The sequence below is a fragment of the Paralichthys olivaceus genome, chromosome 15, assembly GCF_024713975.1.
Source record: "Paralichthys olivaceus isolate ysfri-2021 chromosome 15, ASM2471397v2, whole genome shotgun sequence".
Taxonomy (NCBI): Eukaryota; Metazoa; Chordata; class Actinopteri; order Pleuronectiformes; family Paralichthyidae; genus Paralichthys; species Paralichthys olivaceus.
In genome coordinates, this window is record NC_091107.1 from 2,975,007 (window position 1) to 3,001,856 (window position 26,850).

Consider the following 26,850-nt stretch of genomic DNA (forward strand, 5'->3'; position numbering starts at 1 on the left):
TCTTTACGAAGGCTTGGATATCTTAACATCCACAGAAACGATTTTCATCATCAGTATATCATCTGTGTATCAGAGTTTCAAAACATCGTCTGGACTAAAAAAAATATTGAACCAAAATAATCAGGCTCAGAAACATTAACCGTCAATAACGCAGACAGAAAAATGTCTTAGGTTTTGTTTTATTATTGCATTCATTTATTAAAAATTATAAATAAAAATAAAGCTCCACGGATTTCATGCGTTGAAATAAATCAATGCAGAAGTCCACAGTGAAAGTTCATTATTCTAACAAATATGCTGATTTCAGATTGACGTCTGTTTGTTGAATATAAATCTACAACCACAGGCAGGTTAGCTTAGCTTAGCACAAGGACTGGAAACTGATATTAATATGTTATATGTTGTTTGCTGAATCCACATGAAATATAACAAAGCATAAAATGACAATTTTCTCTTTTAAATATTTCTTGGATTAATCCGCTACTGAAGCACTAGTTTCCTCTACTTTTTGAATAACAGCTGTTTAGGAAATCACTGAATCTTTCTTCGACAATGAAACAATATGTTTGTGAGGTGTTTTAGAGAGTTATGTAATTTATAACTATTAAAAGCGCCTCAGACAGATTGTATTTCCTGTGTGTGTGTGTTTCCTTTATCTCCACATTCGCTGCTGGAGTTGGAGCATGACTTGACGCTGACTCTCTTCCGGGTGTTGTCCGTGCATCGCTCCAGGATGAGCTCTGGACTCGGGCGGGGAGGAACGACTGGAGCCTCCCGCTTCACCTCGCTCTCCGAGCTGGATCCGGGCTCAGGGATGTTGTCTGTGTGTCAGAAGTGAGAAAACAATCAGGGTGTACAAGCACCTGAGTTCAGAGTGATGGTTTGTGAGAGGATGTTTGTGCCAGAGCAGAAAAAAAACCCCAGAAAATGTCACACTGATTGATGTTATAACGCCAGTAACCAAGTGAATATGAGAGTTTGACGAGTGGGTCATTACCCTGGTTTTTCCTCTCCTTCAGGGGCGACTTGGCATTGTTCTTGGAGTTCCTTTGTGGCTCGGTGCGGCGACCATCCTTCTGCTGGAGGTATCGGCGGCTGTTCCTGCGGTAGGTGTCCTGACTGAGCTTCTGGCGAGACTTCTTGTGAATGCTCTTGGCGTTTCTAATGGTGGATCTGAGATGGAAACAAGTAGTGAGTCAATGAGGTGGGCGTTGACCTCAGAACTGACCGAGAAATGAAGCCACTGCGAGAGTGTAGTTCCCTGAATGGCCACTGGAGGCTGGCTCCTAAAGTGAGTCAATCCATAACCCATGTCCAACTTTACAGTGGAAATAAACATGTTAACATCCTGGTTCTGAAAACAAATTTGTTCTCAAATACTTCACAGCTTTTAGAGTTTGAAAACTGGAAGAACTTTGTTTGATTTATTTTTAAGAATAAATTATATTATAAAGATGTAAATTAAAGCGTAGATCATATTTTCGGCTGTAATGTTTGAATACATTTAATATGAAGAAAATAAACAGACACAAAGTTTTCAGGGTTGTCTTCTCTTACGTCCCTCTCACCTGCGAGGTGGAAGTTTCTGTCCTTGTGGGTTTGTCCGTCCAGCCTCTTGTCTCTCTCGTTTTCCCGCCTTCTGCAGATACATGGAGGGAAAATGTCCGGTCTCTTCTCCTTTTCTGTACAAAACAGAATCAATGAGTCAAAATCAATAATAAAATGTATGAAAAAGCAGCTTTATCCAGTTGAGGACTTGGTCTGACAGATAACAAACTAACTGGTTATAAATGAAAACATGAATCATACCTGACGACCCACCAGCCGTCCAGCAGCTTGTGAATGACCTCAATGGTTTCCCCAAGCTCCAGAGAAATCTCGTCCTCCTGCTCGGCCTTGTAGGCGTTGGAGGTGATGAACAGCTCTCCTGCAGGGAAACAACGCTGTTAAATAAAGGAAAATATCTTGTGTAAGTATGAAAACAGCAACTTGCCTTCGTAGTCTGGTTCGGCATCCTCGGCCTCGTCCGGCTGGTCGAGAGGCTCCAGGTACGACGCTGGCGCCCAGCCTCGTTTAGTGTCGCACTGACAGAACCACCAACCTGAAGAAAGACCAGAACCACAGAGACTCTTTAACCGCACATAACTTCACACATGTTACATCGTCCAAACCAACAGCAGCAGAACACTGTCTGCAAATTAAGACTTCCGTGTCTTGCTCAAGGGCACTTTGTCGAGATGAAGATCTGTGATTGGTGACTGAGCTGCGCTCCACCTGCTGAGCTACAGCACCATCTTAAAAGACCTGGCATCTTTAATTCACGTTTCTGTCATGATTATTGTTATTGTACTGAAGAATGTTTTTAATTCGTCATTTGGTTTTTACGTTTTACAGTTTTCAACTTTGTGATTTCAGGTTATCTTTAAAATTAGATGATTATAACGTGAGGAAAGTTTGGAGGAATCTTTTCTCACCGTTTTGATTTTTATCCACGATTTCCACCAAGTCGCCGTTTCGCAGCTCGATCTCGTATTTGGACGTCTTGGCGAAGTCTGCGATCACCCTGTAGGTGTCCAGTATGATGGGGCCAGAGATCTCTGAGAAGCAAAACAAGATCATCTCTATTTAACTTACAGGAAAATTATCTGGACTAATCCAAAATGCTTAAGAATGTCTCTTACCAGAAGCTTTTCCTCGAGCCAAGTCTCTAGACACCACAAACGTCTCATTTCTCTTTTGTCTGTGGACGAATGAATGATTATTTCTCACATGCATCACTCCATCGTGTGTGTGTGTGTGTGTGATACTGACGTGTTGGCGGCTGGTGGGTTCTCGTCCTCTGGTCGAACTTTGTAAAAGTTGGAGAGGAGAGTGCAGCGGGAGATGTGGGGCGGCAGGTTGATGAGTGACTGGCAGTAGTCGGACAGGGTGACCTGTCTGGTTTCTGTCGACTTTTGAGAGTCCACCCAGCGAGGCGCTAAAAGGACAAACACACAAACATCACATGGTAAAAAAAATGAGATGCGACTTAGACGACTTCAGCAACACATGTAAAAGACAAACAGGCCAACTTCACTTATAAACATCAATTTTTCAATTTGTTGAACTGAAAATCGCCATAATGGTAAGAAAATGTGATTGGATGCAGCCATTCATTTGAAGGTTTTACACTTTAATTTACTAATCAGATTAAATATTGAGGAGATCCATGATTCCTCCACAGTTTTTAGCTTTAAACCAGCAGCTCGCCTTCTGACTGGAAAACAAAGTGTGATCACATGACACCAGTACTGGCTTCTCTTCACTGGCTTCCTGTTAGAATTGATCTGAAGATTTGAAATGGGCTGGCACCGTTTATTTTATTCACTGTTGCACCTTTCTTCTCACTCCAAAGCTCTGAGGTCAAACAACCTGCTGCTTCTGAAGGTTCCGTCTGCAGTGGCTGTGTCACTCTGCTCATTTGACGCTCAGGACATTTCTAAACCTGTGCAGGTCGGTCACTGTTGCATCAGCGCAGCTTCTTCTTCTTCCACACTTTGCAATAAATGTTTTGTAATTCAAGTTTCAGAAGATGGAGATGTGGAAAGTCTGAGTTCTGCTTTTTTATGAAAACCTGAACAGGAACAGAAAGGGATCTGTCGTGTACCTGGTTGTGTTGATAAAAAGAGAAAATGAAACATTCAATCAAAGCACTCGTAACAAGCCTTTTCTGCTCCAGCGGTCCTGCCAGAGAGAAGAAGAGTGTGGGTTTACACGCCTTGACTCACAGGGCCCCAACCCCCCACTAACTGGTGGGGGTGTCGAAGACCTGCCTGTCTGCCCACAGAGGTTCAATACTAAAGCCTTGAGTCAGTTATACTGAAGAAGCCTCTCGATGAAAGGTGAAACATCTCCAAATAATCTGTTCACCTGAGCAGCTTCTGAAGATACCAGGACCTGGATGACTGAGAATCCAACAAACTTTTTCACAAGGCTTATGTTTTCACTTATATTTGTTACGTGAAATGTTCTAGAGAGATATTAGACACAGAATAACCAGATACCTTGATAATATTGGATGGATCAATATGGAAACTCCCCATTTCAGGGTCACTGGTTTAGAACCACAGACTATAAATAAGTGTGTCTCCACTTCCTCCCACTTTTAAAAAGATGTAGCTAAATTATCTTGGATACGAACGCTGCCTTCTTGTACTCAACTTTACTCATCGTTGCTTCTGGTCGTAAAACTCCCTTAAACAGTAATAGTCTGAGTATTTGTGCTTGGAGCAGTTAATGATTTCTCTCTTTTTCTTCTTCTCTTGTATCTTCAGATCATTTTCGACTCAGTGACTTCAGTTTGTTCCTTTGTTTCAACAACCAGAGAAACGAGAAGTCGTCAACAACCACAGGTGCTTCCTGAAAGTACATGACAGGACCAGAGGGACTAAAACGCAAATGGACCAATCATAGCTCTTGCGGTCTGCATCGCCTCGATGCGCTGTTACATTTTTAGGGAGGTGCACCTCAGGGTACAATGTAGGGCTCTGCGTAGGTTACAGGTTGGCTGGAGTGGAGCTTCGATGCAGAAGCATGAATTGGACTTAACTTTTGACAGAAGCAAAGAAAACAAATGTCTCTGGCCCAGACGAAGACGTGAAGAGAGTTTGTGGTGATAAAAGCTGACGACGGTGTCAGGTGATGTAAACATGATCACTTCCTGTCTCTGGCTGCTCCACCTCTCACCTGAAGAATGAGGAGGATTTGATGCTGCTGTGTTGTTCAGCTGTGAAAGTCAGCACAGAGGCAACATACAAAACCACCATGGAGAAACCAGATGTGCGAATGTAACATCGTCAAATAAAGAGTTTACCTGGTAACGAAGGAATGATCCTGTCCCTCTTTTCTATTTGACCAGCCTCGATGGGAAACATTTCCTTCAGGGATTTCTGTGGCACATAAACAAAACAGCTAAGAACAGACTCAAACATTTTTTTATTCCAGTCTTATTTCAGGCCTCTGGATTAGTTCATTTGCAGGATTATGAATAATCAAGAGTTTTTATTCTGAGGTGCGCAGGAACACACGTGTAAAGTGTGGATCTCAGGATACGTCCTGTAGATCAGCTTCTCTGAGAGGTCGCTCCACTTCACCATCAGCATGTAAACCTGCACAGGAACGACAACGATCCAAAGTCAACTCAATCCAACTGTCGGTTGCTAATATTACATATCTCAGATTATATTAGACATATATATATATATAAAGTTTATAACACGGTTCATCATCAAATTTCAAATAATAATGTGATACAAGTCATTGTCCACTGATGGAAACTGTTTTGGACATACGGTGCAGCCCTGTCTCTTGTGGTTTTTGTAGGTTTTCAGAATATCTGCAGCTCATCGATCAGTTTGAAAAGGAAGCGGTTTGAAACTTACGTAGTGCACAGTCGGGAAGTCTCGTTTCTCGAAGCCCAGCAGCTCCACATGTCTGATGTAGATCTTCTCCATGATGACACTCACAAGGATGTCTTCGTCCAAGTGAGAATCTGAAGACGACCGCCTTATATACTGTGTGTGTGTGTGTGTGTGTGTGTGTGTGTGTGTGTGTTACTTCCTCTTTACGTGTATTTTTAGACAAAGTAGTTTGTGACCTTACACATTGAAGTTTTTCTCCACCTGCAGTCAGTGTTTCACGCTATGAATCATTTTAAGCAGTGCGGTATTTCTCCGTGAATCAAAATAATACGTATACTTGTATCGTCCGACCTCTGACGCAGGAAACAGTGAAAATGAGAATAAGAATTTCCCTCTGAGGTGTTCCTCAAACGTGGGAATCACCGTCATGACCACTCTGTGACCACACACCTCAGAAAATAGTTAACAACAAACAGTTCCAGATGATCTCCGTCACACCCCCCACATTGACGCCATAACACGAAGGCTGAACTTTCTAACCGACTTCTCCGACCACACGCTTCACAGTTTCCGTAGTGTAGTGGTTATCACGTTCGCCTCACACGCGAAAGGTCCCCGGTTCGAAACCGGGCGGAAACAACTTTATCCTTTTTTAAACTCTGCTGAATTTATTTATGTTGAAGACAACAACATGAAGGTGCGCTGTGATGATGTAATATAGTATAATACAATATAATTTACACCCCCCCCCAATCCTCATAGACGGAGAAGCGGTGGAGCGTGTGGACAACATCAAGTTTCTGAGCCTCCACATCACATCCGATCTCTCCTGGTCCATGAGCGCCCGCTCGCTAACTTTTACCGGGTCACGATCGAAAGCGTCCTCTGCCACAGTGCGAAAGTTTGGTATGGCAGCTGCACGGCACCATACAGGAAGCACTTGGCCCGGGTGGTGAGAACGGCACAGGGCATTGTGGGCTGCCCCCTTCCAGAGCTGGACCCCAGCCACCCGGGCCACAGACTGTTTGTACCGCAAGCAAACACGTAAGGACTACCAACAACAGGAGGAGCTTCTTCTCCAGAGCTTTATTAGCCGTCACCCCCTGCAGCCTCTCACACAGACACCTCCCCCTGCAGCAACACACACTCACCCCTTCCCCCCTGCAGCCACACACGCACTGCCCCGGCTGCAGCCACACGCAAAATCGCTCCCAGCAAACGGGAGACTGAAAATGACTAGTCACTGCGATCATGCACTCATGTCTGTTCATAGAGAAGGTGATAGCTTAAATTTACCGTCTCCCGCTAGAGCTTTCCACAGTTTCCGTAGTGTAGTGGTTATCACGTTCGCCTAACACGCGAAAGGTCCCCGGTTCGAGACCGGGCGGAAACAACTTTATCCTTTTTGTGTCAAGCGTTGTACCGACTGTGGTCAAATGATCTTTATCTAAAGGTCCTATGATTCTGTCTCTGTGGTAATATACACATGAATTGTATTTTATCATTCAAACGAATCAAACCTACTGAGATTCTCTTCATGTTTGTTTTAATTTTTCGGATGACGTCATCAACCAGCGCAGGGTCTGGCTCAGTTTGTGGCGAGTGCTAAGCTAAGCTAACGTTAGCGTCCCTCAGCAACGAGTCAAAGAGTTTTTAGTTTTTACCAGAAAACGTTAACCATGTCTCACATTGTCCCGCACTGTCCTGCACTGATCCACATTGTCCTGCACGTCTCAACAATAGGAGGGTCCAGTGTGTTCAGCTGCAACATGAAGCTTTGACACTAGATAGCACAAAACTCTACACAGTGTACCTTTAAATTTAATATAACGTAGACGAGGGACACGTAAAAGAACTAAAGCACGATAGAATAGAGAATAACAACAAAACTAAATAAAAATACAACTTTTACTACTGTTCTTCTGATGTGAACATTCACTGAATCAAGGTGAGAGTGTGAACTACACACACACAGAATTATTCCATCAGTCGTTAGCGATTCGTCCTCAAACACTCAGAAAAAGTTTTCATCATCAAAAATCATCTGAGAAAATCTGAAGGTGAGAAACAGATGTGAGGCTTTCTAATTGTCAATGAGAGTAACTGAAAGAGACCACCAGATGGCGCTAGACCCCAGGGCTGCACCAAAGTACTGTCGTAGTAGTAGTAGTGATTTCACAATAAAGTATTTAGATGCTAACATGCAGATCTGTGAGCATGAGGCATCTTGAGTACATAACATGCAGATGTTAGAGCTGAATCACACTTTAAATACTATCAGTAAGGTTTTAAGTTAAAAATGTAAATCAAGAAATATTTATATACGTGATAAATTCAGTGTTTGCTTGATTAAACCAGTGGTTCCAACCTTTTGTGTGCCTAACAATACAGTATGTAACACCACTGTTCTAAGCCACCTTAGCAAACAAAAGAAAGAAACTACTTCTTCTACTACAACTCAGAAAGCAACTTAAAAAAAAGTTTACAAAAGGCTAATACCACTGAGAAACATGGAATGACAACTTGAAGAAAATAGCTTGACTTACAATTGATTGGTACGATTGGTACACAAGTGGTCAAAAATATATTACATCCGTACTGTTAAGAAACTACCATAGAGACTGAATGAGAAAATTTAAGGAGCAAGGTTTCCGGTTCCGATACGGGGCAACAGCGCCCCCAAATTACACCCAGCGGCCAAAAATATGTTACTCCAGAAAACTAAAAACATGAAGGGGCTCAAAATAGAATATTTTACAGAGTATTTCTCTGTAAAGAACATTTCTCTAAGTCTGTCCGGCTGCACATGAGCAGCAGAGGAGGTTTCACAGACCAAGAAATATACAGGCTAAAGAAAATTAGACGAGAGATAAACGATAATGATGATGATGACAATGAATAAAGTCTTACAGCCTAAAGACAGCTCAGCGATGATGTTGATTTAATTCTTAGTAACCATGGGTACTTTAAACATCAGCTCACTGGATGTAAATGGAGCCAGAGATGCTTGGAAGAGGTCTCTGCTGCTCCAGCTAACGCTACAGAAACAAACTGACATGATGTTTCCACAAGAAACCCCCAAACAAATAAAATAAACCATTAAGAAAAAGAACTAACTCAGTCCGTGTTCGCTGGCAGGCTGATGGAGCTCATATGTAACCCTCCGCTGGAGGATTGTTCGTACTCACGGTCCCCTGGTAGCAATCGTCCATTCGAGCCCCCGATCCCGCGGCGAGAAGAAGGAAGACACGCTCTGTCCACGTGCACGAAGTCCCTGGCGGCAGGTCCCGAGCACCTGTACTGCAGCAGCACGAGTGGCAGAGTCCGAGGCACACTAACATTAAAAGTCGAAACCTCAAATGAATACACTGTTAGAAAAACCAGAAATGTGCGTAACTTTAGCGTCAACAACCTCAATACTCACTCAGACACTCGGAATCAAACCCAGGCTTCCCACGTGCAGCCTGACGCAGGAAGTCAGCTAACTCGGTTCCACGTGCTAACAGTTTAGCTAATTACAATCAGTCAAACGCCTCCCAACACGTCTCCTCACACTCCGGCTGGTTGAGGTTACACAGAGTCGCTGGGTCTTAATTCTTACTAATACTGTATTTACAAAGAATAACAGGAACCTGGAGCAGCTAGCATCCTCTCCCTCTGTCCTCCTGCTTCTTCTCGCTCCGTCTCGTCTTGTCTGAACTAAGTCCCGCCCTCCACAGAATCGGACAGGTCGAAATCCTAACCCCAACTTAATTGATGGACACCTGTCCATCCAATTAAACAAACAGAAAACGGACTTGAGAAGTTCAAGGTCTGTTCTAAATGTGGGTTATTTGAACATCTTAACAAAAATACACAATTTCCCAAATTTATGCAGAAATTAAACCACAAAATCAGCATAAGGATAAACCTACATTACAGATATCAAAGTACTACAGTATGAACTAAAATCCGTAGGGCACTACAAAAGTACTTTTTCAGCCTGGAGGAGAAAAACGGGCAGAGCAGATTCATCCACGCTTTGCGATCCAATAGAGGATAACTGCTGACTGAAGCCAGTGAGATCCGACAGAGAGCTGTGGAATTCTACTCCCACCTATTTAACAGCGAGTACACTGAGGAGGACGGGGTCTTCAAATCCTTCTGTAATGGATTACCCAGAGTCTCGGAGGAGGCCAACAAGGATATGGAGGGTCCTCTGAGCACAGAGGAGGTCTACATGGCTCTGCAGAGCATGCAGGGGGGGAAGGCCACTGGAATTGACCGATTCCAACCAGAGTTTTTCAAAGCTTTCTAGCCTGAAATGGGAGAAGACGTGTTGGAGGTCTTCATGGAGGAGCTCCTGTAGGTGTTCCTCTGGAAGACGCAGCAGGAAAAACCCTCTATGGACTGATGGTGAAGACGTTTAACTAGAAGACACTGAATGGACGCAGTGACACTCCATGGAGGGCCTACTTCAAACTAGATTCTGGTTCTAAACCATCATGGAGGTCTTTGTACAAACCTCCTGTAATAAAGAGACACAGAGACCTGCAGTGGAGAATCCTACACAGAATCGTAGCAGTGAACTCTTTTATCTCGGCCATTTGCTGTAGAGGACAAATGTCCGTTCTGCAGCCAGAGAGAAACTGTGTTTCACTGTTTTTTAGAGTGTTCTCGTCTCTCCGCTCTATTTGTTTCACTGGACACCATTTTTAACAGATGCGAGGAGTTTTTCAACAAGAAGCTTTTCATCTGTGGTTTTAATTACACTTGCCAGAGAAAACACAAGTGTCAGCTCTTAATCTTGGTTTTAGCTCAGTCGAAGATGGCGGTGTATGTGAGCTGTAAAAGAAATATAGAAGAACTGAACGTTGATGTGCTGTAAAAATGGTAAAAGCCAGACTTTTAATTGATTTTAGTTTTTACAGAGCGACTCATGACCTAGAGAGTTCCAGGCTGATGTGGGCACACAGAGAGGTTCTCTGCTCCGTCATAGACCAACAGCTGTTTTTTTTCAGATATAATACATTTATAATTTCTCTGTGAGAAAAAAAAACAAAAAAAACCCCAAACTGTATAAATGTAAGTTATTACGTTTTTTCAAGCAGTGTAGATGCTGCAAAATAAAAAATAAAATAAAATAATTAAAAAACTCCCCTTCTTCTCTCTCTCCAGTTGCTTTTTCTTTTCCTGCTTCTTCTCTTTCTTCTCCACTTCTTTCTTCTTCAGTTCTTCTCTCTCCTTCTTCTCTCTCTCCAGTTGCTCTTTCTGTTCCTGCTTCTTCTCCTCTTTCTTCTCCTTCTTCTCCTTTTTCTTCAGTTCCTCTCTCTCCAGTTGTTCTTTCTTTTCCTGCTTCTTCTTCTCTTTCTTCTCCTCCTTCTCCTTCTTTTTCAGTTCTTCTCTCTCCTTCTTCTCCCTCTTCTCTCTCTCCAGTTGCTCTTTCTTTTCCTGCTTCTTCCTCTCTTTCTTCTCCTTCTGCTCATATTTGACCTTCAGCTTGTATGAATTGCTCTCAAAGAAGAGTTCCTGAAAAGACAGAGACAACATCAGTGACAGCATTTTTTTCTTCGAAGTCTGAACATGAAACAAACCTACAATAAATGAGATTCAAATCTACAATGATCTGATGTAATGTACCTGAAGCTTAATGTTCTGCACTATCAGGGATTCTATTTCCTCCTGCTGGACAGACAAATTCTCCTCTTTCTCCCTGATCTGTTCTATCAGATTCTCCTGATCCTGGATGCTGTACCACAGCTTCTCCTCCTTCACTCTGATCGTCATCTTCAGATCTTCGAGATCATTATCCAGCTCTTCCTGTCTGGTCAGCTGCCTCTTCAGATTAACGTTTTCTTTCGCCAGAGCTGTGTTTTCAGCAGCCAGCTTCGTCAGTGAAGTGTTTTCTGTTGCCTGCCCATTCAGTGCAGCCTGAGCAGCAGCCAGCTGCTCGTTCATTGCATTGTTACCTGTCGCATGCACATACAGTGCAGCCTGCGCAGCAGCCAGCTGCTCGTTCATTGCAGCCTGCGCAGCAGCCAGCTGCACGTTCATTGCAGCCTGCGCAGCAGCCAGCTGCTCGCTCATTGCAGCCTGCACAGCAGCCTGTCCGTTCACCTGCAGCATTTTGGTGGCCATGCACCCTTTATGTTGGGTGGCATCATCAGCCTGCATTTGTCCAAGTGACTGAAAGACACAAGTATATACATATAACAGGTAAAAACACAGTCACATCCTAACTTCAGGTGTATTCAAAGAGACAGAGCAGAATTAATTTTAGTCATTTACACACATCTGCTTTTATAGTCCGTAAAACTACAGTAAAGTAAGATGAAGAAAAAAAAGACAATTGTGTTTTGAAGAGGTAAAAAACTAAATGCAGTTTAACCTCAAGTCTCTCCTGCTTCAAAAGACACTTACTTTATCTTTTGAGTGGTTGATCCTCTTCATGTTGGATGTGTAACAAAGTTCTTATGAAGTATTTTTGCCATGAAGTACTGGTCTACTAACGTTCAATTGTGGCAGTTTAAGGGATTTGTCAGAGACAAGATTCTCATGCAGATGTTGTCTACTCATGGTTCTGATAAGAATAAGATTAGCAATGGGGACATTTGTAGACTGATTCTGCTGAGAAATGTTTCTCCTTTAGATGGTGGTCAGTTGGCTTTAAACTGGAATCCAGAACTCTAATGTGCCATCAAAGTACTGTTTTTCACCCGGACTGAAACATCAAAGCACAAACTTTTTGAAGTGATATGATTGATCTGAATTTGAATTGAACAGTATAAAAACACAAATACACTTCTGTCACCCAACATGGCTCATATTATAAAATCACTACAAGACCTTTTACACATGTTAACTATATAATATTATTTCTATATATAAATTCAAAACACACACAAACACAGACATCAAATCAAAACTTATTATAACATTTTCCATACAAACTAATCTCAAAGTGAAGTTAAAACTCATGTAAACCTGAAATACAGTACACTCAGCCAGAAACACTGATCCCATGTCTTGATGCATCTATTTCCATACTTCTCAGAGAAACACCCGATTCAAGTCACCTTGGATGGTGTTAGTTTGGCCGCTAGCTTCACTGTGAGGAACCTCGGAGTTATGTTTGAGCAGGACATGTCATTTGATCCAAATAAAAATCTAGATCTAGTGAATTTAAAGGTGGAATCACAGGGAGACTGTTGAGCTCTACTGAGGGATGCTGGTTTGAGATATAAGGCAGTGCATCATGAACATGAAGAGGAAGCTACAACTTATTTATTATTGGATGAGTCATAAAAACATTCAATAAAAGGAAAAAAGACATGACATTAATACAACTTTTTGCCAGGTCTCTGTTTTAACCCCAAAACTCTCCATAACAACCTCAAACTTTCTTATGGATGGCAGTTTGTGTCATTTTAAACTTTGTTCTTTAAAGCTTTCTGTCCAGGTTGTCAGGAGTTGTTGCGAATGTGTCCCAAGTCCCAAAGCAGCGCTCCCCCTGGAGCAGCTAAATCACCATCCATGGCTCCAATATTAATCTAAACCACTGGAGTAATGGGGTAAACTCATAGATGTGGGATAGAAAAGTTAAAATAAAATAAAAGATAGATTACAAAACTTTGTCTCTTAATTTTTTTTGTTTGATGCATGACCACAAATGTAAGGAAAACCTGGTTCTCAATGAAAACATTCACATAATAATATAATAATAATAAGTGACTGGTACAGAGGAGAAACCAATTATTTCTGTGAAAGCTGCAAAAGGAAATGGTGTCATCAGCGTTTCACATGTAGGAAGTCGGAGAAGACTCGTAACTGACCTGAGACTCAAACTAATCCTTGTTGTTATATCAGTAATGAGATTAACCAGTAAAAGCAAAGTTAGAGAGGAGTGCACATGAATGAAGGGGACTGTGTCAAATGAATTTGATTTATAAGCATATAAATTCAAGGATCTATGTGATCTATGTGGCTGATGGTGTTAGGAGTCAGGAAGAGTCCAGAAAGAACAACGAAGATGAGACGGAAATAAAAGGCGTGGCCAAACACTGCCCTAATCCAGAATGATCCTGTGAGTCAACCAGACTAATCTACCACTACTCCGCACTCCGGGACGCAGGGAATATAAACCAAGCCACAGGAGGCTGAAAACAGATACTGGATCATTTAAATTTTACAAACAATAAAATCTAAATTCCCTGTTGTGCCTGTTCTGGGTTATCATCATCACCGTCATCGTTGAAAACTGGAAGAACAGATAAGAATGGTGCTGATGAGGTCAGGCTGGCTCTGGAGACAAAGTGAGTGTTGTTTTTTTTATAAATCATTAATTTCAACAGCTATCAGGGGATATCAAGTTTGAAAAGGAACACAAACTTTGATTTATGTTTATTTTAATTATTAAAAGGAACAATCTTATTATCAGTAATTAATTATTTACTTTTATTGTTAATTTTCATTTTGTAGCTGTTTTTTTAGAAGAACTATACAATCGGCAGGGCTCTGGTAACTTGCTAAAAACATTTGTTTAGACATTCTTCAGTGACTTTTGTTTTAATACAATGAACAGAGGAAGAGGAGGAAATGAGGAAGAGGAGAATAAGAGATGAGGACTGATGTTCAACAAAAGCTCTAGAAAAGACAGATAACAGGAATGTTGGGATTCACAGACAGTGACACACAGATGATATTTATTGTTTACCATCAATGTGTACAACTATTGCCTCTGCAGCAGGATTTCCCCCACATGCTTTACTCAATAAACTAAAATTATTTATGTCAAGTTCATCATTCAGCGTGAATTCTTGTTTGAATTTCAAACAGAAACACTGGAGCATTTTCTCGAAGCTGAAAAGTGTAACTGTTACGAAACATTTTTAATCCCATTAATTATCCTTGGTCATGTCTTCAAGTGGCTTAACGAGGTTAGGCAACAATGACAATTTGTATGTGCTGAAGGAGACCACACACACACACACACACACACACACACACACACACACACACACACACACACACACACACACACACACACACACACACACACACACACAAACACACATACACAAGCATGTTATCAACGTTCAATCTGAGATCAGTGGACGGTCAGTTCTAGATATTTACTAATCTTACTTCACAGGACAAAAACTCAAAGACAGTATCATGTAACATTGTGTCTCTACAGCCTCGGTCCTAAAACGCTGGAAGTTAAACTGGTGTGACCTTTGGATTGACGGGAGCCTCTGCTTCTACAAGACCGACAGCCGCCGTGAGCTGGAGCACCGCGTCAGCCTGAAGATCACATGTGTGGATGTGCGGTCTGGCCTGGAGTGTGGAGGTAGAGCACAGGAATAATCAAGCCATTTTACATGAAGTCGTCATCATCATGGGACAAAATGCCAGGATGACAGTTTAACCCTGACCCTAACCCACAATTCAACAGTTAAAAAAAATGACGATAAACCGTTACCTTATACTAACCAGAACTCAGTAGAGCACATACTTCCGCCAAGGCCCAACAGGCCCCTTAAATTCAATCAAACTGCAGCAAATATACAGACTCATAGACATCAATGACCTTATATCTGGTAATTATCATAAAGATCCGTGGATTATTCCAGAGGAAATGGTGAAAATGCCCCATTTCACAATGTTAAAGAAAGTGATAAAAAACTCCTCCATTTGTCTGGATCATTAGCAAATGGGTTAATGGGTTCTTTTCTGAAGCATATCGCATCCTTCTACCGAGTTTTATGGAAGTTTTGGCATAACCCTGTTCACAAACAAACAAATCGGCCAACAAACAATAAAACGAATGGACAGGGGTGAAAATTTAACCTCATTGGTGGAGGTAACTACCAATAAAGTCCTGCATGATCTCAATTTCTCACTTTTTGTTGATGAGGTGAAAGTACACTGCTAAATTACACATTTAACAGACTAAACCATACAGTCAATTAATTAGATCAAGGACACAACATTGTAAAGGTGATGACGATATGTTAATTTGTGGGCGAATAACTGCTTTACCTCGTTTGTATGTAGGTGTGACTCCACCAGAGAGCAATCCCAGAGACAATCTCATCGTGGTTCAGCTCCGAGACGGATCAACAATCAACCTGTGTGCGAACAGCGAGGATGAGTCTATGTAGGTGATTTCACTTCACTCTGGTCGGCTGTCTCTCTTTACGTCCACTAATATTTCTTCATCCATTTTCATTTCCGTTTCAGAGCATGGAAACTGACTCTGCTTGAGACCAGGAGAAACCCGGTGAGTGATTCATGATCTACGGCTGTGGTCAACCAAAGAAAAGCTTGGGCGACTGAAAGGCTGCTGCCATCTTGCTCTTTAGACATTGTTTGGAGTGATGAAGTGATCGAAGGGTTGAGCCACGAATTGAGGTCCCACCCCACTGATACAAGTGCTTGACCAATTACGTGTCAATCTCAATTGTCAACCCTGATTAAAACCAAACTTATCAGATACATGAACACTTGGACAAACACCAGTGTGTTAACAACCAAATATAATGACAAAAACCATCTTTGAGTAAAATTAACTTTTTGGAGTCAAACTCTGAGGAGGTGGGGCTTATGGCCTATATTGCAGCCAGCCATCAGGGGTGATCAAGATGATTCTGCTTTTGGGAGCTGGCATATCGTCTATCTTTATATATAGCTTCAAGTTTGCTAAACCTGCACCTACTGGACTCCTTTAAGTCAACATTTAGTAAACTTTATATAGTTGTTTGACATATAACAGTTGGGGGAGTCTGTCACTGACAGTAATGAATAAATCCTGAAAGTCTATCGGAGACTTCTCTGTGAGGGCTGAGACATGATCGGTGGTTGTTCTCTTTCTTCTCGTGCTGTAGGTTTTCACATATGACCCCTATGACGACTCCTACCAGGCTGTCCCCATCAACGGCTACCACACCGTCTACATCACACCTGGAGCAGGACCAGGTACGTTTATGTGAAGCAACTCGATACGTTCAACATTAGTTAGAGTCGTCCAAGGCTTCGTCTGGCAGTGATTCCACTACGAACAACTTTTGGGGGGCCTATTCAATTCTATACCTACACCAAGACCTACATATAAACAGTAATAATGGTAATACATGTAAAAATACTGATTCATTAAAATAAAAGGGTTAAATATTGCTTCACACATTACAGGTAACATGTAGATATAGCCTAAGATTTTCAGTATTCCCACTGTCTGATTATACTTGTACCTTAATTCTCTCCATCTTCTCTCAGGCACCCATCAGGTGGTCGTTCAGAGGGACCCATTTGATGGAGTGGTGGAAAATCTCGCTCTGGGAATACTGGCAGGAATGGCAGCAGGAGCAGCCATGAGATCCTTCCTCTGGATGCCCCTATTTCTCTGCTGAGATGATCTCGTATACTGATGTGACGAGAACTGACTCAGCCCACAGACTTCACCTGACCTCTGTGTCTTTTTCTTTTTCTTAGTCTTTTGTACATTGTTTTCAAACCATATCTGCTGAAACAAATGGTTATTACATGTTATTTCTGATGTGCAAAACTTGATTGTGACACTTATGCTGAAGACGATGTTTTTCTGCTTGTACATACAGCTTATTTTATCATTTACATTTTCATATGTGACAGAATTAAACCGGAGTTGTTTCCTAACATTTAATGCAAGAGAATCAGAAGTTAAAGGTACAGTGTGTAGAATTTAGTGGCATCTAGTGGTGAATTTGCATGTTGCAGCTGAATACCCTTCACCTCACCCTCCCCTTCCAAACAAAAATAACTTGTGGTTTTTCATAAAAACTCAAAAAGGTGTTTAGTTTGTCTAGTTTTAACTACTGTAAAAAACATGGCGGCCTCCGTAGAGAGGACCCCCTTGATGTAAATATAAAGTATTTAAATATAAAGGCCCGATTCTAGGGTAAAGAAAAAACAATCCACACAATTTAGATGAAACACACGAGTGAAAACATCACAAGGATTATTTTACATTAAATTTCAGCCAATAGATCATTTTCATCTAAATCTTACACACTGAACCTTAAATGACCAAGTGCAACTGCTAAAAGTACAAACAGAGGATACGCTTTAAGAAAAAAATTCAGATATTTTTTTAAACTAGGTCTTAGTCAGTTTTTACATTGCAAATAAATCTTAAGCAGGTTAGCGAAAAACTGATAATGCAGGAAGCAAATCTCCGGGTTAAATGTGCATTTTGTAATTTGGCCGAATCAAAACAATAAAAACAGAGTTAGTTGGATAATGTTGTGAAGCAGCGTGGGATCATGGGACTTGTCTTCTCCACCATTGTTTACGTTTAACGGCGTGCCACATACGCACCCTGCAATGGAACGTTTGGAAGTCAGAACTCGGAAATGCGACCAGAATGAAACTGTTAAGTTGAATAAACTTGCAGATTTCTCTGGGTTTGAACATTGTTGGAAACATTTTGGATGATGTTTGAACACAAGTCAACAAAACAAATCACAAACCTCTGTTGCTTTTACACATTTTAATCAGGAATTGTTAAGTAGTATAAAGCCACAGTGATGGGACTTATTGAAAGTAAAAGTTTTCCTTTATTGCAGTCGATTGAGTTCAACTTGTTAAATCAAACTTTAAGTCAAAGTCGATCTTTAATCATGAGTCAAACTCAGTTAGTGTGTAGCAGCTCCTGTAGCTCGGAACTTTAACTTGTAATAAAACTTCTCTCCTGTTGTTTCTTCTTCTTCCAAAAACGTTCAGTGTCTAACTCTTGTATAAAAAGTCAAACCCTTCAGTTGCAGCCGCTGACATGACTGATGACGGTGAGAGAAATGTGGCGTCCTATAGCTCACCTCTGAGGATGTCCCTCCAGGGGTTCGGCCATTTTACAGGCACCTTTTTCCACCAGATTCCAAATTTCACATTTCATGTTTGGCAAGTTCACTCACTCCAATTATCCCCCGATGTGTTTTCCAGCTGAGTTTGGGTGCAGCACATTGTCTTTACAAAAATAGTGATTCATTTCAGCCACGTATTTTAAATTCCCCCGTTACTCCTCCTTCAGTGTGACTCTTCTCTGATTGTGTCCGTTCACCTTCACTCTGTCGTCTCCCAGCTTCCCCTCTGCTTGTAGTTTGCGTATCAGATCGTGGGGACCCTTCCCCATCAGCGCCGACGGGTGCCTGTAGGAGCCTCCCAGGCGATCCCACAGCGTGAAGTACTGGCCGTAGTTGTAGTCGAAGAAGAGGTGGTGGTCGGTGTGGTGAGCCGAGCCGTTGATGACCTCTGTCAGGCCGCGGGGGACGCGGTAGTCGCCGTCGTGGATGGAGATGGTCCAGATGTTGACGAAGACGTAGAGGGCCAGGTAGAGCACCTTGTGGAGGGGGAAGAGGAAAGGGTAGATGTGGTAGGGGAGACCCTGCATGAAGCCGTCCACTGGGTGAAAAGCGTGGCTGGCAAAGGGAGAGGGGATCTTCCATACGTGGTGAGGCTTGTGAAACAGCTGTGGGGAAAAGACAGGAGAGAATTTATCCAACCATGATTTCATACATAAAACTTAACATTCTGAAGAACCCCCACAAAGTTTCACATTATTTTATCTGCATTAAATTTGATGGCATTTGTTAAATTTGTGCAAATTACTTTGCAATTATTATTGCTAATAATTGGATCGGATGCCGACACACTCAATTTGTGAAAAGGTATATTGGCTGATTTAAATTAAAATTTGAAATGATTCCTAAGATGTCGTTATCAAACCCTTATAAAAAAGAAATGGAATTTAGGTTTTCACATCAGCGAGCATAAACGCTGATGTGTCTGTGAAATGCTCGTGTTGATTTTTATCGGCCAACAGATAAATCAAATTATAAACTGAGATTATCTTATTTCAGTATTTTTCAATATTCAATATTCAATTTACTACAGTGATCAAAGTTGTGTTGAAATCAAAAGTCATTAAACAGCCCTTAATTTAACTGGAACGCTGTACCTGATATGTTAAAACACAAAAACCACAACAACCTTATAAATGAGCTTGTGATGAAGGAAGCGATGAATCCAGTAGATGCACATGTCAGTGAAGAACAGGAAGGAGATCATACTGAGGACGAGTCCGGGCCAACCTGAAAACACACAGACCTGCTCACAACCAAGAATCTGGAGCCTGAAGACGAACACACTGGAAACATGACGACTGCAGAACATCTGTAAACCTGTGAAGGCTCACTGAACGTACCCAGCGGAGATTCATCAACGTTATCGTACAGTTTGCTGTATCCTCGGACTTCGGCGAAAAACAAAGCGACAGTGGGAAGACTGATCACGGGAAGAGAGGTCATCGCATATTTAATCTCCCTCCTGACCTGATTCTGTGAAAGGAAACATTTTCAACATGTTTGAAATGATATCAAACTAAACCCCCCACGTGATAATCTGAGATTTATCCTGATGGTTTTCTGGACTTTGCTTTATTTTAATTATCTCCGTGAGAGTTAAGTTTTCACCCCTGTCCATTCAGACGAATGGGACAAGAAATAATAATAGGAAGTTTTTCACTAAGAATAATTAATGGATCTTTGTGAAAAACAAATCAGGCACATTTAGAAGACTGATATAAATGAGTGTGTGTCATTGCTGACATTCAGATTTCTCGCTTCACGAGGCTTCATACCTCTAAGAAGTGTGGGTGCTTCATCAGAGTGTGGTCGAAGATGAAGAAGTAGCTGATCGCTCCGAGGCCCAGGTACAGGACGGCAGCTCCGAGGTTCGTCAGCACCAGCAGGCTCATGATCTGCCGCAGGGCGCCATCCTCAGGCCACGACGCGGGGTACACGTACGGGGTGAGGACGTAATAGTCGGCAACATTCAGCACAAGATCCATGGTTGAATCTGAAGAGGATAAAACACAGGCAGAGGCACCTTCTCTTTATTTTGGCCTTTATAAACAATTAACTGATGGTTTGCATGATATCACAGGTAATCTTGAAAACTTATTTTACATTTATCAGCGCAGTCAGAAAGCTGCAGAGGAAATGAGGTAAGATGACCAAGAGCTTCACTTTTATCTTCTTTAAAACCTCTGAGGTCAGGAATGAAGCTTGACATGTATTAATTAATCTCGAATACTTTTACAAACAGTTTCTAACCCTCAGTTTCTAACCCTCTTCTATCAACAAATATTTGATTATATATCATTAAATAAAATTACAGCCACATTATACTGTGTTGTAATGCTTTGACTATTCATACAGCTGTTACATAAGCTTGACAGTATAAATGTTGCGTCAAGCAGCTGCTTTTTATGCCGCAAATCAATTTATGCTTAAATCACCTAAAAGTTGAATTGAACTTTATTAACAATAAACTCTTTTTATTTTAGCAAATAATTCAAAGCATGTGTCGTGAACATAAGAATACTGACAAAACTACTTCGAGGAGGTGCACACAAAGTATTCGCATTCGTTTGAGTGCAAATATTGAACTTTCTTCATTCAACTAGTTATGTTAAAGACCAGAAACTGTCAGTAGGAGACAGTTAGTGTAAGTTTGGATATTATAGGTTTAAAATAATATTTAAAATAAGCAATTTCCTGAGTGTGTGCACCTCTGGACTTGATCCCTGGACTTGGGGAATGAGTCATGAAGTTAATACATTTCAATAATTCAAATAAAATAAAAACTATTTAACCAGTCCTATGTATGGAAATGAACTTTGTGTAAACACATTTCTGTCACAAATACAGATAGAAATTAAGCAAAATAAGTCAGTAAGGTAAGATACTGATCAAGACAGAGCGTTAGAATAAGTTAGGCACATATACACAAACATACACTTTCGATATTGTGGATTCGTTTATGACATTACACATGGGGCATGATTCAGAACATTTAATATTTAAAAATAATTTCTTTATTCTAGACATCGAGTACAAACCTTTAGTCCATATATCAACATTCCTTATATAACTGCATGTTATATATGACAGCTGCACGAAAATACTGTAAAACTAGGTTTAATAAGCAGAAAGCCAATGGAGTGTTCTCTAACAGAACACCCAGCGTTAATATAAAGTTATATCTATAGTTATATCACAGACAGAGTGAGAGAGGACTCTACCTTGTGTCTGCTGCTCGAATCCGGAACAAGAGCAGAGAGATGTGGACCAAGCTAAAGGTGACCGGGCAACCAATCAGCGACGAGCTCCCTGTTACATCACAACCAGGCCATCCAATGAGCGCGAGGGATCCCATCACGGCACGTCTGTTATAAAATCCCATTGGCCAATTGGAGGATCTGCTCATGGTGCTACAGAAACAACTGGCACCGGGGCTGCTGCCACACCTGGAGCAGGTCTGACACTGCAGCTCGACTCAAACTTAGAAAAGTTATTTAACATGTAGGGTTTTATTCTTTAATATCCAACAGTGTTTTAAATTAAGAATGTTTGATTCACAGTATAAATTATTTTTGAAAGTCTGAAGTCATGCACTCGCTAGGACAGAGAGACAAATGGAGAATTGGTCAAATTAGTTGTTTATATTAGTAAATTTATTTATTTATTATCAGGTACTTGCTTCAGGTACCAGAAAGTTTTTTTTACACAAACAGTACTACATTGTTGGAAATACACAGGCTCATAGTGATGGACTTTTACGACCCCTGAAGCTGAGTGAATGTTTTATTTTGCTTTGTTCATTCATTCTGCTGTCAAAATAAAATATTTCTATTGTTGCACATGTATAAAAAATACCTTGTTATGAAACAGAAACAGTCATCCAGCCACAAGATGTCAGTATTGCTCTAATGTAGAGGAGAGGGACCAACCTCTGCCTGTCACTGCAGGAATATTATATCACCTCAAACTGTTTATGAATTTAAGAGACAAAAAACTGAAAGAACTTCATTTTCATTTCATGGAGAACATGTTTTTTTTTTAGGGACTGAGATATTTGAAGTGACAGGTTTGAAGTGAATTTAGTACATAGGCAGTGTAAGTATGAGTACAAGTGGAATACTACACTGTCTGATGCATTACTATGGCTGTACTGTACTGCAGGACGTAGTACTATCACAATGGTGAGAAGAAAAGCAAGTAACTGACTGGCTGGTGTTATATTTTCTGAATCACACAGAGACGCTGGATTATGAACGTTTGAATAAGAGCTGTTGAATGGAGGGGTCCTGAAAGTTTTACAGGAAGTTTCTAACAAAATTCAATATATATATATTTTGCTCTAGTCATATTACAGGAGTATAAACATGAGTACAGTTCATCACACTCATGACAGTATTACATCAGAGCTGCCCTTGTTATTAACATGTATCAGACGTTACCAGGGGTTGAAGCGTCAGCGTCATCTCAACACTCGTTGACTTTTGGTCCATAATTCTATTGCTCTCACAAAACGTTTCTTTTTTCCAAGGTTGTTTTGTGGTTTTGGTGCAACATCATTTCAAATCATGTGACAGGAGAGGATGTGCTGCAGATCTGCTGTTAACCTGCGTGTCGAAGACGTGTCTGCAGGGCAGGAAGAAAAACAGCTTCGATGGTTCTGAATAACATGTTTATTTAAAAAGTCTTTATTCCTAATCATTATTTTGTTCTTCTATTCTGCGAGAGTCAAGATCAACATCAGCAAGAGTCTGAGGGCAAAGTGATTTTCATGCATTGACTTAGTTTGTAAACTAATAAAAGTTTCTGTATGAATGATTGACTGATATTCACAACTCTGACACTAGTTTTGTTTGGATGTGAACGACCCTCATCCAATAACGTCCAGTGGCTGAAGGCGCTTCTTTAAACCGGTTAAAAATGATGAGACGACAATGACCCCGGACATTTCCCAGTTTTAAAAAGTTTTAAAAAGTGTACAGAAGATCAAAACGTTCGTTGATGGTTCTTAAGAATCAACTCTGGGGCCACAAAGAAGATTCATTTGAAATGTCTGGGCGTGTCCCTGGTGGTAACATAAACATCATGATGAAAACTGATCTGAAAGAAAAGTCTTCTACTTAAAAGTGTAGCATGAACAAATGAAAAAACAGAGTGAACAAAGACAGAAAAGAAGAAGTGAAGAAAAACAATGGTCACATGTATTAGCAATAGAAGCTGGCGTAGATTTCAGTATATCAGTCGAGCAACATGCCGAACGTTCGGTTTCCTAACAACTTATTTAAAGTTCACGAATGTAAAGATGAGAAAAATTCTATTGTAAGCAGCAAAAAAAAAAAAACACATAATATTTTAGAATTCCTGTGTAAAGCAAAATAGAAATTCTAGAAACCATATGTTGTGAAGTCAATATCATGAATGTGGTTTTATTTACACACTGAATGAAAGAGTTGTTAAATCCCGGAGGTGCCAGTGAGAGTTATTTTGACAGAGTTTGTTTGTGCAGGCTCGACTGGAACCGTCTCCACTTTAGAGGAAAGTTGGTGTTTGGGAAAAGAGTCGTCTCGCAGACAGTGGAGGCGTCTCCCTCTGAGCGCAGACACACAATCAGGATATCTGCAGAGAGGCAACCCTCACGCTGAGCCCCAGATAACCTGCTGCTCATCATCTCCTCAGTAGGCAACAACACTGGATGTGGCACTTTGGGAAATGTAATCAAAAACTGGAGAAAGTTGTCTCGCAACTTTTTAAAATGTCACATATTGGATTGTCAAGGAGCATGAAGTTACAGTTCATCTAAATAACTGTAATCGCTTCCATCACTATTAAAACACTGTGTTATCGTAACCAACAGAAACGACGGAGCGATGCAGAATTATTTTTAGATTTCACAGAGAAAGATTTGTTTTGTTTCAGCTGCTCCCAGTTTCAGATCTCACACATATTTTATATGTGTATTTCATATCGACACATGAGAGCTGCACCACAGATATTAATAATAATCTGATTAGAAATTGTTCGAACGTCCACACATGTAAACATCTGGATCAGAATAAACTCAGACTGATTTAAAGTCCGATTGGTCACAGACATTTTTTTTTTCAAACTTAGTATTTAAAAATTTAAAATGACTCTTTGTTTACAATTTAGTGAGAAAGAGAGGGAGTTGGGCAGCGTCTCACTCGTCCTGGACGAACGATCCGTCACCTCGTTCACTAAACCTCCTCCTCCTCCGATGAGAGTCTGTTCGCTGCTGGAGCTGCATCTGCTCATAAATAACTAGTCTCATAAAATTTCATGAAATGAGAATTAATTCTGAAATGCAGATCGTGTTGTGTTGCAAACCTAATTTTCCTCCAGCGTGAAGAGATTCATGTGGCGAGAGCACAAATTGCAGGCTCGTTTTCTGGTTCAGGAAAATAAAACTTTATGATTCTTTCTTTCTGTTTGTTGGTTGGTTCAGTGTTTCACGACAAAAGCCACTTCCTCCATATTTGGGCTGGGGATGCGGGAGGCTGTAGATCACAGACTGTAAATAAAGATGGACCATGCGTCTCTACTTTCTTCCATGATGCAGAAATGAATTCAAAGTATTTCCGGGTTACGAAAAACAGCCTTCTTACATCCGAAGGCGTCATTCGGAGTCTGAGCCATGACGATCAGGAGACTGAGGCACCGCCGATAAACAAGCTCAACCAATCACAAATCATTAAGGACATTTCACCTCATGTTTTTTAAAAACTGTCTGTCTTGCGTTGACAAGTCGTCCCACAAAGAGCCAGAATTAAAATTGTTTTATCTCCTGAGCATCAGATATTGACCAGAGGACCTCGAGGTTACAACTAGAATCAAGACATTTCCACGACAGACGAGAACACTCGTCATTCCAGAACTTAACAACAAATATTTCTTAATCATTGAGAGTGTTCAGGAGCGGCATTTTTTTTGTCAGTGTTGTTTCCCGATGACTAATGCTGCCTTCAAATAAGAACCTGCCAGCTTGTGTTTCTCGACACGAGGAGTCAAGAGCACAACGTGTTTGGTATTCAAGCGGTTCGAGTTTTCAGATCGCTGTTGCAAGGTGACTGACGATCAAGATGCACGTCGCGCCCTCCCGTCTCACAATTGATGAATGGTTTGAGTTTTCTGCTTTTCAGAAAAAAACGAAAAAAAGTCTCATAACAAAAGTGACTGTGAAGGTAAAAATGTCGGCTCGCACGATTTGCAACGACGTATTAATTTGTCAGCTCTGGAAATGAGCAGATATGGAAAAACTCTGACCCCCACTTGAAGACGCCGTGAACCCTTATCTGTGTTCGTTCCATTTCTCAGACGATTATCGCTGATCATCGTGAGGTCGTCCTGACAGACACGGCCTCGTGTGATTCTTCTTCCCCACAGAGGAATAAAAAAAAAAAGGTCTTCTGAGCTTTTTTACATCATATGGTATAAATGGCGTAATGATGAAACAGCATTATTACAAAATTAAAACATCTTTTCAAAAAACAGGTCTACAAAGTGCTCCACGGACTTTAAAACTAAAAAAATACTTAAGTTTCCATCTCAAGGCTCAAAACACAGTTTCGCCCCTTTAATACTTTTCAATTATTAAAACCACAAGTTTCATTAAATCAACCCAAAATCTTCAGGACTGTAACACTCACAGTTGTTATGTCTATAATTTATTTTCAGGTTGTGTTGTTTGTCGAGTTTTGCGTCGCTGCTTCAAACCGTTAAAAAAACAACAACGAGGAAGAATGCAGCAACAACAACTTTGCAATCTGCTGATTTCGTTTCACTGAAGTAAACGCCACTCGTGTGCGTGTGCATCACCGTGTTTTTACAAAGGACACTTCACTTAAGAGCTACAAGAGTCGCACAAAGAGAGAGAAAAGCCACCGTGGCAGCACATTAAACACCTCGTCTCTCTGCGATGTGCCGGGTCAGCTCACAACAAAGGTCCTGAGATGAAACAGACTCATTTTGCCGTCATTGTGGCCCCGTCCCACTTTTACAGAGTGAAAGTTGGAGCCTTCTTTTTGGTTAGATCTGTAATCACTATCCAATCTGCCTGCAGGAGAAAAAGAAATTTAATTTGACAAGGAGGTAATGAACCCGTGCAGCCATTATCTTATACAACCCATTTGAGGGACTGGTTGAGCACTGATGAAAATTCCATTAAACATAGCTGGCTGATTTCTCTATTTTGCTCGGTGGCAGAAAGCCTTTTTTAACCTTGCCAATTTACTTTGAACTCTCAGAGTTGCCAAGGATCATTATATCAAGGAGCTTCAAACACTCACCCTTAAATGATTCAAATGCAACAACCTCAGACTGTGGGCTAATAACCTCTGTGATGCATACACAAGACACCTGCCTCTGCAAGTCGGAGCAGGAATCTGCTCCCAGAAGCAACTTTTTCTTCCGCTCTCAGAACTTTCTCAGAAGTTTTTTTCCAATCTATCTTGCTCCGGACTTTTCACTTTTCTTTACTTTCCCAGTAAACCCGGGCCTGTGGGGATTGTCTCCGCTCTGCAGACCATTCATTTATTAAGTGTGACATACAGATACGATGACAC

The 26,850-nt window shown here is 41.0% G+C and overlaps 4 protein-coding genes and 2 non-coding genes across 7 annotated transcripts; 3 read left to right on the forward strand and 3 right to left on the reverse strand.

Moving 5' to 3' along the window:
* Positions 1–163: 163 nt before the first annotated feature.
* ncf1 (neutrophil cytosolic factor 1) lies at positions 164–8,965 on the reverse strand. Of its 2 annotated transcripts, XM_020096999.2 has the most exons (12): positions 8,824–8,965; positions 8,588–8,733; positions 5,067–5,147; positions 4,853–4,928; positions 2,812–2,977; positions 2,682–2,740; positions 2,475–2,597; positions 1,994–2,101; positions 1,810–1,927; positions 1,569–1,682; positions 998–1,173; positions 164–821 (listed from the first exon to the last, which is right to left on the reverse strand). In XM_020096999.2, coding segments are annotated over exons 1-12 (1,374 nt in total). In that variant the 5' UTR covers positions 8,825–8,965; the 3' UTR covers positions 164–615. The 2 variants fall into 2 exon arrangements, with proteins under 2 accessions (XP_019952558.2, XP_019952559.2); XM_020097000.2 differs by lacking the exons at positions 8,588–8,733; positions 8,824–8,965 and adding an exon at positions 5,421–6,451.
* trnav-cac (transfer RNA valine (anticodon CAC)) lies at positions 5,966–6,038 on the forward strand. Its single transcript has one exon. It is a non-coding gene; the product is annotated as a tRNA-Val (tRNA).
* trnav-aac (transfer RNA valine (anticodon AAC)) lies at positions 6,720–6,792 on the forward strand. Its single transcript has one exon. It is a non-coding gene; the product is annotated as a tRNA-Val (tRNA).
* Positions 8,966–10,345: 1,380 nt separating the features above from the next.
* Positions 10,346–11,967, reverse strand: LOC138404836 (uncharacterized). The gene is made up of 3 exons (XM_069509990.1): positions 11,799–11,967; positions 11,019–11,564; positions 10,346–10,907 (listed from the first exon to the last, which is right to left on the reverse strand). Exons 1-3 carry the CDS (start codon positions 11,826–11,828, stop codon positions 10,482–10,484), a joined length of 1,002 nt encoding a protein of 333 aa, XP_069366091.1. The 5' UTR covers positions 11,829–11,967; the 3' UTR covers positions 10,346–10,481.
* Positions 11,968–13,512: 1,545 nt separating this feature from the next.
* Positions 13,513–17,051, forward strand: plekhb1 (pleckstrin homology domain containing B1). The gene is made up of 6 exons (XM_020097049.2): positions 13,513–13,690; positions 14,575–14,727; positions 15,435–15,537; positions 15,621–15,660; positions 16,265–16,355; positions 16,653–17,051. Exons 1-6 carry the CDS (start codon positions 13,654–13,656, stop codon positions 16,784–16,786), a joined length of 558 nt encoding a protein of 185 aa, XP_019952608.1. The 5' UTR covers positions 13,513–13,653; the 3' UTR covers positions 16,787–17,051.
* Positions 17,052–17,889: 838 nt separating this feature from the next.
* sc5d (sterol-C5-desaturase) lies at positions 17,890–21,639 on the reverse strand. The gene is made up of 5 exons (XM_020096984.2): positions 21,496–21,639; positions 20,050–20,267; positions 19,615–19,747; positions 19,401–19,501; positions 17,890–18,879 (listed from the first exon to the last, which is right to left on the reverse strand). The coding sequence occupies exons 2-5, from the start codon at positions 20,257–20,259 to the stop codon at positions 18,427–18,429; spliced, it is 897 nt and encodes a 298-aa protein (XP_019952543.1). The 5' UTR covers positions 20,260–20,267; positions 21,496–21,639; the 3' UTR covers positions 17,890–18,426.
* Positions 21,640–26,850: the final 5,211 nt, after the last annotated feature.